At 45.3% G+C, this 15,603-nt stretch overlaps 1 protein-coding gene across 1 annotated transcript in view; it reads left to right on the top strand.

Annotated features, from left to right (window-relative positions):
* Positions 1-2,855: 2,855 nt before the first annotated feature.
* The window catches only part of ZDHHC8 (zDHHC palmitoyltransferase 8), a 121,413-nt gene continuing 108,665 nt past the window's right edge, over positions 2,856-15,603 (top strand). The window contains exon 1 of the mRNA XM_075320939.1: positions 2,856-3,172. Coding sequence (XP_075177054.1) covers positions 3,069-3,172 — 104 coding nt within the window. The 5' untranslated portion in view covers positions 2,856-3,068. The remainder of the gene's footprint in view (positions 3,173-15,603) is intronic.

Here is a 15,603-nt window from a genome sequence, read left to right as displayed (position 1 = left end):
CCATTCTGAGGCGTCATTGGGGCATACTACAGGCAGACCCCGATCTGAAGGATTTTATTACCCCTCATCCAAGTGTTACCTATAGAAGGGGGAAAACAATTAAAGACATGGTGGTCCACAGTCACTTTGAACCGAAAAAAGGGGAAGGAACATGGCTGGACCGTAAACCAATTGGCACATTCAGATGCGGTGCCTGTAGCTACTGCCCATATATCGACCAGACCAAAACTTTCTGTAATCTAACCACAGGCAGAAGATTTTATATCAATAGTTTTGCCAATTGTCGGACAGAGGGGGTTGTCTACAGGTGTACATGCTCGTGCCCTCTGAGCTATATTGGCAAGACTAAACGCCAACTCCGTGTACGAATAGGGGAACACCTGGGGGACATAGTGCACAGGCGAGATACACCTATTGCCAGACATGTGGCACAATGCCACCAGGGTAACCCCAAATCCATCCAATTCCAGGTTATTGAGGTCATACCAAAATCCCCAAGGAAGGGAAATTGGGATAAGAGAATCCTGCAGCGGGAGGCAAAATGGACCTTTTTGCTCGATACACTCAATCCCAAAGGTCTGAATGAAGTTCTTAGCTTCACCAGTTTTATATAATAGGCGCTTTCCCACCTAGAAAATTTCTTCTTATATAAGAAAACCCCGATATATTGTATTGAAGATTGTTCGTTTTCCAGCAAACACACCTGGGAGAAGGGTGTATTTACCTATTGTTTTTAATAATCCCCCAAAAATGAGATGTTGGATTGCACTCCCCTTATCTCCTTAATGAGATGACACCTTGCACGGCTCCTGGTCATCCAATTCCCTGGTTCATGCCTATGGTTATGGGTCAACAGCTGGATCTATAGGGATCAATAGATGTTTTGCAGGGCCCTTGCTCATCTAGTTCCCCCTTCATTTTGAACCTGTTGTTTATCCTGGCCCGTGATTAGAAAGCTAGAATTAAAGGGATCACTAGCATATTTTTAAGGTCTAGATGCTCCGGCTTCATCACTAGAATGCTATATACATGGTAAATACTGGTATCTTACAGGGCCCTGTTCATCCAGATCCTCCTGTTTCATTACTTTAATGCTGTAGTTATTGTAGATATTGGCATCCTGCAGGGCCCTGTTTATCCAGAACCCCCTGCTTTATGATTAGAATGCTATATATGGTTAATATTGGCATTTTGCAGGGCTCCTGCTCATCCACCGAAACCCCCCCCCCCCCACCCCCCTGGTTTGTTCCTAGAATGCTATATTTATAGTAAATACGGGCACTTTACAGGGGTCCTGCTCATCCAGATCCTCCTGTTTTATTTCTGGAATGCTACATGTATGGTAAACAATTGCATCTTGCAGGATCCAGTTTATCGAGATCTTCCATTACTAGAATGCCATATATATAGTAAACAGTGGCATTTGCCACATCTAATCCTTGTCCTTATTGTCACAATTAATCTGTGTCCTTATTTGAGAAATACTTAGGGACGCATTTGCTAGCAGTGTCGGTACTCCCCTCCATCCCCGGACAGCAGTGACCGTACTCCCCTCCATCCCTGGACGGTGCTAGCAGTGTCGGTACTCCCCTCCATCCCCGGACAGCAGTGACCGTACTCCCCTCCATCCCTGGACGGTGCTAGCAGTGTCGGTACTCCCCTCCATCCCCGGCCGGTGCTAGCAGTATCCGTACTCCCCTCCATCCCCGGACAGCAGTGACCGTACTCCCCTCCATCCCCGGACAGCAGTGACCGTACTCCCCTCCATCCCCGGACAGCAGTGACCGTACTCCCCTCCATAGCCGGACAGCAGTGTCGGTACTCCCCTCCATCCCCAGCCGGTGCTAGCAATGTCCGTACTCCCCTCCATCCCCGGCCGGTGCTAGCAGTGTCGGTACTCCCCTCCATCCCCGGCCAGTGCTAGCAGTGTCGGTACTCCCCTCCATCCCCGGACAGCAGTGACCGTACTCCCCTCCATCCCTGGACGGTGCTAGCAGTGTCGGTACTCCCCTCCATCCCCGGCCGGTGCTAGCAGTATCCGTACTCCCCTCCATCCCCGGACAGCAGTGACCGTACCCCCCTCCATCCCCGGACAGCAGTGACCGTACCCCCCTCCATCCCCGGCTGGTGCTAGCAGTGTCGGTACTCCCCTCCATCCCCGGCCGGTGCTAGCAATGTCCGTACTCCCCTCCATCCCCGGCCGGTGCTAGCAATGTCCGTACTCCCCTCCATCCCCGGACAGCAGTGTCGGTACTCCCCTCCATAGCCGGACAGCAGTGTCGGTACCCCCCTCCATCCCCGGCTGGTGCTAGCAGTGTCGGTACTCCCCTCCATCCCCGGCCGGTGCTAGCAATGTCCGTACTCCCCTCCATCCCCGGCCGGTGCTAGCAATGTCCGTACTCCCCTCCATCCCCGGACAGCAGTGTCGGTACTCCCCTCCATAGCCGGACAGCAGTGTCGGTACTCCCCTCCATAGCCGGATAGCAGTGACCGTACTCCCCTCCATCCCCGGCCGGTGCTAGCAGTGTCGGTACTCCACTCCATCCCCGGCCGGTGCTAGCAGTGTCCGTACTCCCCTCCATCCCCGGACAGCAGTGACCGTACTCCCCTCCATCCCCGGACAGCAGTGACCGTACTCCACTCCATCCCCGGACAGCAGTGACCGTACTCCCCTCCATCCCCGGACAGCAGTGACCGTACTCCCCTCCCCTCCATAGCCGGACAGCAGTGACCGTACTCCCCTCCATAGCCGGACAGCAGTGTCGGTACTCCCCTCCATCCCCGGACAGCAGTGATCGTACTCCCCTCCATCCCCGGCCGGTGTCAGCCCTCAGCAGCCCGTGCGGACGATCTCGGCGGATCCTCCTTAAGGCGCCGCTCCCGCTCGCAGAGGGCTGGGCTCGGCGGGGTGGGATTTCCTGTACGGGCAGGTCAGCTGTTCGCCATGTCTGTCTGTGCTCCCCCTCCCCACTCACTCGCTCCCTCCTCCGTGGATCGTGCGGTCAGTGCCCCTCTCTCCCCCTGGTGCCTCTCTCTTGGGATCTGACTAGTGATGTGTAACCTACAGAATGCCCAGCAGCACCGGAAAGAGGTTTAAACCGACTAAATACATCCCCGTGTCCACTGCCGCTGCCTTACTAGTGGGATCCACCACTTTGTTTTTTGTTTTCACGTAAGTACAAGCTGGATGTGTCGGGGCTGGCGGGGCCGTGCTGCGGGTGGGGCATCTCGGCGGGTGACTGCAGACAGTGGGGCACGCAGGGCCTTGGTGGGCATCCTGACTGCCAGTCCCGTGCTAGGCCCAGAGACCGGGCACCATAGCAGTGTATGGATATATGGCTGCAATGTATATGGCCTATTGTTCGTGTGTGGAGGGCCCTGTGCTGGGGGAGGGTATGGAGGGCACGGGCTCTGTATGTTGTATTGCTCCAGGCTCCTCTGCTGGGATGTAGATATACCCCCTTACTGATGGGTAGGGGCACCCAGGGTAAGATGGTCTGCCCACATCAATGAAGCTAGGTGCCTCCTTGAAGGTTAAGGGTACCCAGGGTAAGATGGTCTGCCCACATCAATGAAGCTAGGCGCCTCCTTGAAGGTTAAGGGTACCCAGGGTAAGATGGTCTGCCCACATCAATGAAGCTAGGCGCCTCCTTGAAGGTTAAGGGTACCCAGGGTAAGAAGGTCTGCCCACATCAATGAAGCTAGATGCCTCCTTGAAGTTAAGGGTACCCAGGGTAAGAAGGTCTGCCCACATCAGTGGAGCTAGATGGCTCCTTGAAGGGTAGGGGCACCCAGGGTAAGATGGTCTGACCACATCAGTGGAGCTAGATGCCTCCTTGATGGTTAAGGGTATCCAGGGTAAGATGGGCTGCCCACATCAGTGGAGCTAGATGCCTCCTTGATGGTTAAGGGTATCCAGGGTAAGATGGGCTGACCACATCAGTGGAGCTAGATGCCTCCTTGAAGGGTAGGGGGACCCATGGTAAGATGGTCTGTCCATCAATGGAGCTAGGCGCCTCCTTGAAGGTTAAGGGTACCCAGGGTAAGATGGTCTGCTCACATTAATGAAGCTAGATGCCTCTTTGAAGGGTAGGGGCACCCAAGGTAAGATGGTCTGACCACATCAATGGACCTAGATGCCTCCTTGAAGGGTAGGGGCACCCAGGGTAAGATGGTATGCCCATATTAATGGAGCTGGATGCCTCCCTGAAGGCTAGAGGTAACTAGAATAAGATGGCCCACATCAATGGAGCTTGTGTTATTCTGACAGGTTCAGGTGGTGCCATCCTCTGCCCTGGCACTATGTGGTATGCAGTGATTCTCTAAGGACACCTCCATTGCTGGTGATACCCTCTGGCTTTATTTTCTGTCTTTTTCCCCATGATTGTTTGTTATGCACCAGTATAAGCGGCTGTCTAGTCTTGCTAGGTCTCATCTATCTTCTATTTTCTATGGTGAATCCTCTGATGTTTCTTGCATCCTATCAGATAGGACTGATAACGTCTGTGATTTTCTTTCATATACAGGATGCCCGGTGGCTCCTTGCTGGCTTTGAAGGGCACAGTGTGTTTTCTTGTTGTGTTGGCATTATTATGTGTATGTAAGACATCATAAAGTGTAATGAGGTTTCTTTATGACCTGCGCTACCTAAGCTCCATACAATGGCTGTATTGTTAATTGCTAGTTAGATAATTACCCAAGGCCTCATTCAGATGTTTGCTTTTTTTTTTTTGCATACAAGGAAAAAAAAACCCCAAAGGTTTTCACCAGGGGTCTTGATCAATATACTGTGTGTCCATTTTTCTGTTTTTGACATTGGCATTCTTTTTGTTTTTGTATGTAAACAAGACAACAAAGTTTCCAAGCGTCTCCGGCCCGTTTAACAGACGGCAGTCTATGCTCCTGAATGGGCGACTTTGAGCCATAAATTAGATAAAATATTGGACGCCTTGATTGGTCTGACCCCAAAAATGAGCATGCCTGTGGGCTATAGCGGGTGTCATCTAGGAAATCCCATGAAATATGGATGTCTGAATGAGGTCTAAGGACCCGGTATATTCGGAATATAGGGGTTAAAAATTCACGGTATCGGCTGAGCTGCTGAAGGTTGATAATGGAGTAGGACGTAGTTAAGAATAGATTTATTAATATTGTATATGCCACAACGCGTTTCAGGGATATATCTCCCCCCTTCCTCAGGCCGGTATATTCGGTCAGTGTACTGTCTGTGTGCTGACCGGACACCAGTGACCCAAAAACCTATGTCCCGGAGCATATGAGTGGTTTCTACACAAGTAGAGGACGGTGGTCGTGAGAAACAAAATTGCAGTATGTACTTGCCTGGTCCATTTTACAGACTAGGTTAGTGCATGTCAATCATGGGCAGCTCCTACACCCAAGGCCAGATATGTACATTTCTACGCCCTAGGCCAAAGCACATAATTCTACGCTGCCTTCCGCTGGTGCTGGTGTCACTCACTGCTACTAACGGCATCCTCAGTCACTGATGCTACTATGGCGGAGATGGGAGTAGAGAGCTGGCGCTGCACTCGCATCTCCCACAGCGTCCATCACCCAGCAGTATCCAGGACATCGTCAGAAACTGTAGTAACTGCAGCGCTGCGCCTTGTGACTGAGCAAGACAGCACAAGTTGTAGAGATGGGCAACAGAAACATACGTCTCAATTTATTTAAGGTATATGGATGTAAATTTTTAAACAGCATTTTATATGGCCTTTTCATTATAATAACCAAATAATTACAATTTTTTAGTATTTCTTCATATACGGCCCCCTGATTGCTGCACAGTAAGCCATAACCTAGGTTGGCCTTATAAGAAATCCTCACCCTACCTGCACTCGTGACTGAGAAATCGGAGTTTGAATTGATGTACAAATGAGGCTGAAGAGCTACTGTCGATCTGAAGCCTCTGTCACTCCAGCTCTAGACCCTTCCCAATGCTGTCTACGCCTGGTTGATGGACAGCCAGTATTCTGTGTGACCTAAGTAAAAAAGCCGTCAGTCAAGCAGGAGGCTGTGGCATTGAGTGGGCAATAGAGCTGGAGTGACAGAGGCTTATCATATCAATTCAACCGAGTGACCATGTTGTATGTCTGGACTTGTCTTTGTTTATATGCACATGTAGCTCTTTCAATCTGGGAATGGGGGGGAGTTGTTACGCTGCTTCCAGATTCCCTTTAATGACTGAAGCCAGCTATTGGCGTTCAATCATGATATTTTATGACAAATGACATGCTGCACATATGTTCAGGCTTCTGAACCATGTCAAGTTTCTAAAAACGCCAAGCGGTTAAAAGAAGTAACATGTCCATTCTTCCGGCATTCTCTGCTCTGAAGAGTCGAAGACGCTCCGTACTTTACAACACAAGTCAATGGGAAAGCTGAAAAGACACCTGGAAGAAGACCGGATGGTTTTTGGATCGCTTTGCCATCATTTTTGCTTAAAAAAAGGCTGCTGGTTTAGACATTGTTCAATGGAGTGAAAATAACGACTGTCTACAGTGCGGATGGGGAGCCGCTCCTCTGTCGATGCAACTTCGGCGGAAGCGGCTGAATCACCGGCGTGAACAGTCTATGACCGCTCTGTGCCGGCGAAGAACGGTGCTGGGCACAACAGGCAGGTAGGCAACTAACACTGCAGAGTGACAGCCGCCGGCAGCAGGACTTTTTCAGGTACAAAAACAGTCACCGGTGAAGCCGCTTCAGGAAAATGACTGCCAGTGTTAACCTGAAGAGGCTTGACTAGAGATGAGCAAACTCGAGGTTCCGTGTCCGTACCGAACACAGGCTTTACAAAAATCTGATTTCGGGTGCTTTATCTTTGCAAACCACAGCATCGCTGTGCTCAGGTACGCTCAATGCTCAGCATGGTGTGAGCCGCTTGCAGTGTTTGATCGGCTCTCACTGACCGTAAGAACAGCATGATCAGATGTAGTGTGCACCAAAAAAAAATGAAATAAGCCCGCTCACCCGCCCCGGAAGTAATCTCTTTATGGCTAGCTGTATGAGGGCAGAGACCCAAACCAAACTTCCACGGGTCCGCTTATCTCTACTGTTGACCCAAACTTGACTGCACTTTGCCCAGGTCTGTTTTATAGCAATGCCTCTATATAATCTCATATATATTATAAAATATACAGCCAGTGAAATAAGTATTGAAGACAACACATCACTAATAATGAGAAACATGCCACCTATTGGAAGTAGCAATCCTAAAAGTCAATATTGACTCTTTAACGAGCCTTGCCAAATGACTTGGGATAAAAAGCCAAACCTGAATCTGTTTGCAGACGCCATGTAATATGTCATTTCACAGAGGAGCATTGCGGTCATTTAAGTCTCCTCATACTGGTATGTCATTCTCCACAAAGAGAACCGTTACTCCTTATAATGAGAAATGACTTTAAGTATTGAACACACTTACTGAAATTTATTTAATACTTTGTACAAAAGACTGTGTTGCTGATGACCGCTTCAAGATGCCTCCTGAATAGAGAAACTATTGGCATGCATTGCTCACGTGTGATTTTGGCCTTTTCTTCCCCACAAACTCTTCAAATCCTGTAGATTCAGTGGGCTCCTTCTATGAGCTCTGAGCTTTAGTTCCTTCATACGTTTTCTATTGGATTCAGTGCAGTTTTCTTTTATCCTTCCTTCAATCATATAAAGTTTGTCAGTGCCATATGCTGAAAAACAGCCCCGCACCATGATGTTCCCACCTCCAAACTTCAGTGTTGATATGGTGTTTGGGGTGATATGCAGTGCCTTTTTGCTTCAAAACATAGTGTGTATTATGGCATCCAAAGAGTTCAAGTTTGATCTCATCTAAACAGACTCTAAAAATTCTCCCAGTATTTAATGGCTTGTCTAAATGTTGTTGAAGAAACTATAAAGACACTTGAACTATCTTTTGTTCAGCAATGTAGTCTGTTTGTGAGCGTGCATACAGGCCATGGAGGGTGAGCGCATAACTTATTGTTTTCTTTGAAACAATTATACCTGCTAATTCTAGGTCTTTCTGTAGCCCTCTAAAGGGCGTTCTTGGTTTTGGACAGCTCTTCTGACAATTGCTTTACCCTCATGTCTGAAATCTTGTGGGGAGCACCTGGTTGTGGCGATTTATGGTGAAATTTATTTTCTTTCCACTTCCGATTTATGGCCTCAACAGTGCTTACTGGAACCTTTTAGTAGCTTAGAAATTGTTCTGTAACCAATGAAATCCATATGTTTTGCTACAATAAAGTTGTGAAGGTCTTGAGGCCGCTTACTGGTTTTACCCATCATTAGATGTTTTTTGTGTGGCACCTTGTTTCCCCAAAATAAGACTCGCCCCAAAAATAAGCCCTAGTAGATTTTTGGGGCTTTTTGAGTATACTTAAAATATAAGCCCTACTCTAAAAATAAGCCCTAATTGCAGTTCCATATGGAAGTGTCCAAGCTGCTAAAAAAGTTAAAGAATACAGTAGGACTCTTCATCAAAAAAGCAGACCCCCTCCCAAAAATAAATCACTCACCAAACCCCAAAGAATTACAGATGGCAAGTGCTGATGGTGGATGGGGTCTCACACAGAGATCTGCGTCACTATCCGGTCCCTCACTGTTCCAGCTGCATCGTACTGCAGTTCTAACAAACAAATTGGGTACCAGTATCACTCAGCGCAGGTGATACAGCTTCCAGTCTCCAGGAGCAGCCAATTGCTGTAGAACGCCGGGGAACCCAACTATGATGCAGATTTGTATGTGAGAGCCCATTCACTTGCCAACTCTAATTGTTTGGGGTCTGGTAAGTGCGATTCTTTTAGGGGTGTCTGCTTTCTTTTGGGGGAAAACTTAACAGTACATAGAGAATAATTAAACCTATATGGTACAGTGCTGGCCAAAAGTATTGGCACCCCTGCACTTCTGTCAGATAATACTCAGTTTCTTCTTGAAAATGATTGCAATCACAAATTCTTTGGTATTATTATCTTCATTTATTTTGCTTGCAATGAAAAAACACAAAAGAGAATGAAAGAAAAATCAAATCATTGATCATTTCACACAAAACTCCAAAAATGGGCCAGACAAAAGACTGGGCAAGACTTCATTTAATTTGTCTTCAATGAAAAAAAAAATTGTCATAAAGCCAAATTGGATATAATTCCACATCAAACATAAAAAAGGGGGTGGACAAAAGTATTGTCACTGTTTGAAAAATCATGTGATGCTTCTCTAATTTGTGTAATTAACAGCACCTGTAACTTACCTGTGGCACCTAACAGGTGTGGGCAATAACTAAATCACACTTGCAGCCAGTTGACATGGATTAAAGTTGACTCAACCTCTGTCCTGTGTCCTTGAGTGTACCACATTGAGCATGGAGAAAAGAAAGAAGACCAAAGAACTGTCTGAGGACTTGAGAATCCAAATTGTGAGGAAGCATGAGCAATCTCAAGGCTACAAGTCCATCTCCAAAGACCTGAAAGTTCCTGTGTCTACGGTGCGCAGTGTCATCAAGAAGTTTAAAGCCCATGGCACTGTGGCGAACCTCCCTAGATGTGGAAGGAAAAGAAAAATTGCCGAGAGATTTCAACACAAGATTGTGCGGATGGTGGATAAAGAACCTCGACTAACATCCAAACAAGGTCAAGCTGCCCTGCAGTTCGAGGGTACAACAGTGTCACCCCGTACTATCCATCGGTGTCTGAATGAAAAGGGACTGTATGGTAGGATTCCCAGGAAGACCCCACTTCTTACCCCCAAGACATAAAAAAGCCAGGCTGGAGTTTGCCAAAACTTAATTGAGAAAGCCTAAAACGTTTTGGAAGAATGTTCTGTGGTCAGATGAGACAAAAGTAGAGCTTTTTGGGAAAAGCCATCAACATAGTTTACAGGAAAAAAAAAAAAGAGGCATTCAAAGAAAAGAACACTGTCCCTAAAGTCAAACATGGTGGAGGTTCCCTGATGTTTTGGGGTTGCTTTGCTGCCTCTGGTACTGGACTGCTTGACCGTGTGCATGGCATTATGAAGTCTGAACACTACCAACAAATTTTGCAGCATAATGTAGGGCCCAGTGTGAGAAAGCTGGGTCTCCCTCAGAGGTCATGGGTCTTCCAGCAGGACAATGACCCAAAACACACTTCAAAAAGCACTAGAAAATGGTTTGAGAGAAAGCACTGGAGACTACTGAAGTGGCCAGCAATGAGTCCAGACCTGAATCCCATAGAACACCTGTGGAGAGATCTCAAAATGGCAGTTTGGAAAAGGCACTCTTCAAATCTCTGGGACCTGGAGCAGTTTGCCACAGAAGAATGGTCTAAAATTCCAGCAGAGCATTGTAAGAAACTCATTGATGGTTACCGGAAGCGGTTGTTCGCAGTTATTTTGGCTAAAGGTTGTGCAACCAAGTATTAGGCTAAGGGTGCCAATACTTTTGTCTGGCCCATTTTTGGAGTTTTGTGTGAAATGATCAATGATTTGATTTTTTGTTTCATTCTCTTTTGTGTTTTTTCATTGCAAGCAAAATAAATGAAGATAATAATACCAAAGAATTTGTGATTGCAATCCTTTTCAAGAAGAAACTGAGAATTATCTGACAAAATTGCAGGGGTGCCAATACTTTTGGCCAGCACTGTATGTACTCACCAGTATAGGATGGTCCTGCACCACGAGAATAACAGATCACATTAGAAAATGTGCATCTGAACCAGTATTAGGGCTAACACAAAATGTTAATGTTCCAGAATGTGATGACATGATTATATTTGAATAACTGTTGATTTTAATTTTTTTTTATTTTTTTTTTATTTATTTTATTCATTCATTCATTCATTTATTTAATTTTGTTTGGGAATTAATGTGGATTGTTCATGGGAAAATATAAGACCTCTCCTGAAAATAAGTTCGAGCACATCTTCCGGAGCAAAAAATATAAGATCCTGCCTTGTTTTCGGGGAAACGGGGGTATTATTTTTGTGTTTTGACTCCTTGCAAAGTATCATCCGGATATGTTCCAATCAAATTACAGCAATTTGTTTTTGTTTTTTTTTTTTGTTACAAGGTTTTGCTTTTTAGCTTTTATGGAAGAATTGATTCAATTTTCTGAATTCTGCACTGTACAACCACTAATTTAATTTTGGTAAGACTAGAAAACATGAAGCAAAGTTACTATAGAAAGTTGTGTTGGGCCTTCAGCTGCTTTCACACTTAGTTTTTTTTAACATGATTCATGAACGTTTTTTTGCTGTAAAAGTGGATCCTGTTTTTACAAAGAAAAACGCATGTGTTATTTTGCAGGATCCTGTCACTTTAAGTTTATGGGCGGGCATTGAAGTCATGTGAGCGGAACTGAACGTGATAGACTAGGAGCCGGCATCTGACAGCTGCGGAGGCTGGTAACCAAGGTAAACATCAGGTAACTAAGAAAAGTGCTTTGCTTGGTTACCCGATATTTACCTTGGTTACCAGCCTCCGCAGCTGCTAGAAGCCGGGCTGCCTGCTCCCTGCACGCGTAACCAGGGTAAACATCGGGTAACTAAGCAAAGTGCTTTGCTTGGTTACCCGATATTTACCTTGGTTACGAGCAAACGCCGCTCTCAGGCGGGGGAGAGAGGAGAAAGGGAGGGGGAAAGAGAGACTGATCACGCTATGCTGGTTTCTGGGCATGCTCAGTAGAGCAAGCAGGATCCTGTCTATCAGCATGCCAGCGTTCACATGCGTTTGCGTGCAGTATAGTCAGGATCCAGTGAAAAACAGTATTTGGACGCAGCTCAAAAACGCTACAAGTAGCGTTTTTGAAAAAAGTTAAAAAACTGCAAGTCGCTGGATCCTCACAAACGCAGGTGAACGCATGTTGACGCGAGTCTGTTGCAAATGCATTGAAATAAACTTATTTGCACTGGATCCGTTTTTGCGTTAAACGTTAAGGACGCATGTTAAAAAAACGTAGTGTGAAAGCAGCCTTATTCACACCGCCATAGCTTAGTTTTTTAAGCCATATTGGTGTTCCTATGCTAGTACTTGGGAATCTCCATTTTGAAAGTAGGGTCATAGTTTTTGTTCTTCTCACTAGATAGAAAATGATTGTGCTCTCGCCTGGAAGCCTCCCCGAGATCTGTGCCTTCAGGGGGCGCCGTGGGGCACTGCATATCCCATCGATGACTGAATAAAGTGAAATTCCTTTGTAGTTTGGTCGCTTAATACCGTAATCCTATTTTTTTGACGAGAAAGATCACCACTGCGCCTTGAAGAAATGACTTCATATGTCCAGACAGGACCAGCACATGCTATAATTCAGATGCCTTCATTATGAATCCTGGCGGATCCTATTGATCAGTGTTTCTGATGTTGTCTCGGGTGTAGTTCAGTAATTACGATTGTGAAAACTTAAATACCTAGAACTAAATTAAAGTCAGGCATGCCTCAGTCAGCGAGGAATATTAGAGAGATTTCAAAAGGGGTTTTTACATATCGTGTGAAAGTGCATTTGTGAAGAGTGTACTGTATATTGTTATATATTGCTTTGTTTCTTTTAAGCCTTGATTTTTATTTTCTTCCAGATAGAAGCGCAATAAGTAGAGTACATAAAAGGAAGTGAGAATAGCGGCTAAGAATTCACCCCTGTCCCAGAAGGAAATGGGTGAAGCAGTAATAGCTTAAGAAGTTTGCGAGCAAATACAGGACAATTTAGGCTGTCACCAGATTTTTGCCACTTAATCTGAGAGCAGCATGATGTAAGGGCAGAGATCCTGATTCCATACTTGGCTACTTTCTTTAGTTTTGTTCCAATTAATAATTTATCTACAGCAGGTTATTACTAGAGGACTAGTAAACGTGCTGCCATGTAGTTCTCCATTTTCTTGAACTCTGTATAACCCAACCCCCACCACTGATTGACAGCTTTTTAAGTGCACTCTGCAAAGGCAAAAAACTGCCAATTGGTGTGGCGGGACTATACAGATATTGGCTTTCAGAGAACTAGAATATCTGCAATAGATAAAACAGTGATTTTTATCAAAACTGCAGCAAGTAGCCCAATAGGTGATCACTGGAATCGGGGTCTCTGCACCTACATCATTCTGCTCTCAGGTAGGATAGCAAAAACCTGGTGACTCCCTTTAGCAAGTTTCTTAAAACTCACCAATCACCTGGATTTTCTGATCTAATCTAAAGCCAGTGATATACTGGCACTATCATGCCGATTCTATACAGACCTTTAGTTGTCAGATTGGATATATAGTTTTTGAAATACAGACAAGTTACAGAAATGTACTGCTTTTTGATTGGCAGCAGCTGCCGAATAGCTAATACAGTTAGGTCCAGAAATATTTGGACAGTGACACAATTTTCGCGAGTTGGGCTCTGCATGCCACCACATTGGATTTGAAATGAAACCTCTACAACAGAATTCAAGTGCAGATTGTAACGTTTAATTTGAAGGTTTGAACAAAAATATCTGATAGAAATTGTAGGAATTGTACACATTTCTTTACAAACACTCCACATTTTAGGAGGCCAAAAGTAATTGGACAAATAAACCAAACCCAAACAAAATATTTTTATTTTCAATATTTTGTTGCGAATCCTTTGGAGGCAATCACTGCCTTAAGTCTGGAACCCATGGACATCACCAAACGCTGGGTTTCCTCCTTCTTAATGCTTTGCCAGGCCTTTACAGCCGCAGCCTTCAGGTCTTGCTTGTTTGTGGGTCTTTCTGTCTTAAGTCTGGATTTGAGCAAGTGAAATGCATGCTCAATTGGGTTAAGATCTGGTATTGACTTGGCCATTGCAGAATGTTCCACTTTTTTGCACTCATGAACTCCTGGGTAGCTTTGGCTGTATGCTTGGGGTCATTGTCCATCTGTACTATGAAGCGCCGACCGATCAACTTTGCAGCATTTGGCTGAATCTGGGCTGAAAGTATATCCCGGTACACTTCAGAATTCATCCGGCTACTTTTGTGTGCTGTTATGTCATCAATAAACACAAGTGACCCAGTGCCATTGAAAGCCATGCATGCCCATGCCATCACGTTGCCTCCACCATGTTTTACAGAGGATGTGGTGTGCCTTGGATCATGTGCCGTTCCCTTTCTTCTCCAAACTTTTTTCTTCCCATCATTCTGGTACAGGTTGATCTTTGTCTCATCTGTCCATAGAATACTTTTCCAGAACTGAGCTGGCTTCATGAGGTGTTTTTCAGCAAATTTAACTCTGGCCTGTCTATTTTTGGAATTGATGAATGGTTTGCATCTAGATGTGAACCCTTTGTATTTACTTTCATGGAGTCTTCTCTTTACTGTTGACTTAGAGACAGATACACCTACTTCACTGAGAGTGTTCTGGACTTCAGTTGATGTTGTGAACGGGTTCTTCTTCACCAAAGAAAGTATGCGGCGATCATCCACCACTGTTGTCATCCGTGGACAGCCAGGCCTTTTTGAGTTCCCAAGCTCACCAGTCAATTCCTTTTTTTCTCAGAATGTACCAGACTGTTGATTTTGCTACTCCAAGCATGTCTGCTATCTCTCTGATGGATTTTTTTTTTTTTTTCAGCCTCAGGATGTTCTGCTTCACCTCAATTGAGAGTTCCTTAGACCGCATGTTGTCTGGTCACAGCAACAGCTTCCAAATGCAAAACCACACACCTGTAATCAACCCCAGACCTTTTAACTACTTCATTGATTACAGGTTGACGAGGGAGACGCCTTCAGAGTTAATTGCAGCCCTTAGAGTCCCTTGTCCAATTACTTTTGGTCCCTTGAAAAAGAGGAGGCTATGCATTACAGAGCTATGATTCCCAAACCCTTTCTCCGATTTGGATGTGAAAACTCTCATATTGTAGCTGGGAGTGTGCACTTTCAGCCCATATTATATATATAATTGTATTTCTGAACATGTTTTTGTAAACAGCTAAAATAACAAAACTTGTGTCACTGTCCAAATATTTCTGGACCTAACTGTATGTGGATGGGGTTTTGCCATCTATTCCTGCCCTTGTCTGCTGCCTGTCCTCTGTAGATGCTAGACTGTATGGGCTCCTTCGAGGTATGAGTCATTTCTGTCACGTGATAGGGGCGTGTTAGAAATGCCGCCCATACAGTCTAGCATCTACAGAGGCCAGACAGGCAGACAGGGGCGGGAATAGATAGCAAGATCCGACCCTCCTATTAGATATTCAGCAGCTGCTGCCAATCATTTTCTGTAACTTTACTTGCCTGTATTTCAGAAAGTATACATCCGATCTAACAACTAAAGGAATGTATAGAATCAGCAGGATAGCGCCAGTATAGAATCATAGAATATTAGAGTTGGAATGGACCTCCTGGGTGATCTAGTCCAACCTCCTGCTCAAAGCAGGATTCACTAAAACATCCCAGACAGATGTCCGTCCAACTTCTTTTTAAAGACTTCCATTGAAGGAGAACTCACCACCTCTCGTGGCAGCCTGTTCCACTCGTTGATCACCCTCACTGTCAAAAAGTTTTTATTAATATCTAATGTGTCTACTCCCCATCAGTTTCATCCCATTGCTTCTAGTCTTTCCTTGTGAAAATCAGATTAAAACTGATCCCTTTACAGTGTGACAGATAGTTATAGACAGCTA

This window comes from Anomaloglossus baeobatrachus, chromosome 1 (genome assembly GCF_048569485.1).
Source record: "Anomaloglossus baeobatrachus isolate aAnoBae1 chromosome 1, aAnoBae1.hap1, whole genome shotgun sequence".
NCBI lineage: Eukaryota > Metazoa > Chordata > Amphibia > Anura > Aromobatidae > Anomaloglossus > Anomaloglossus baeobatrachus.
Note: the sequence above shows the minus strand (reverse complement) of the source record. Positions and strands in the feature narration are given on the sequence as shown.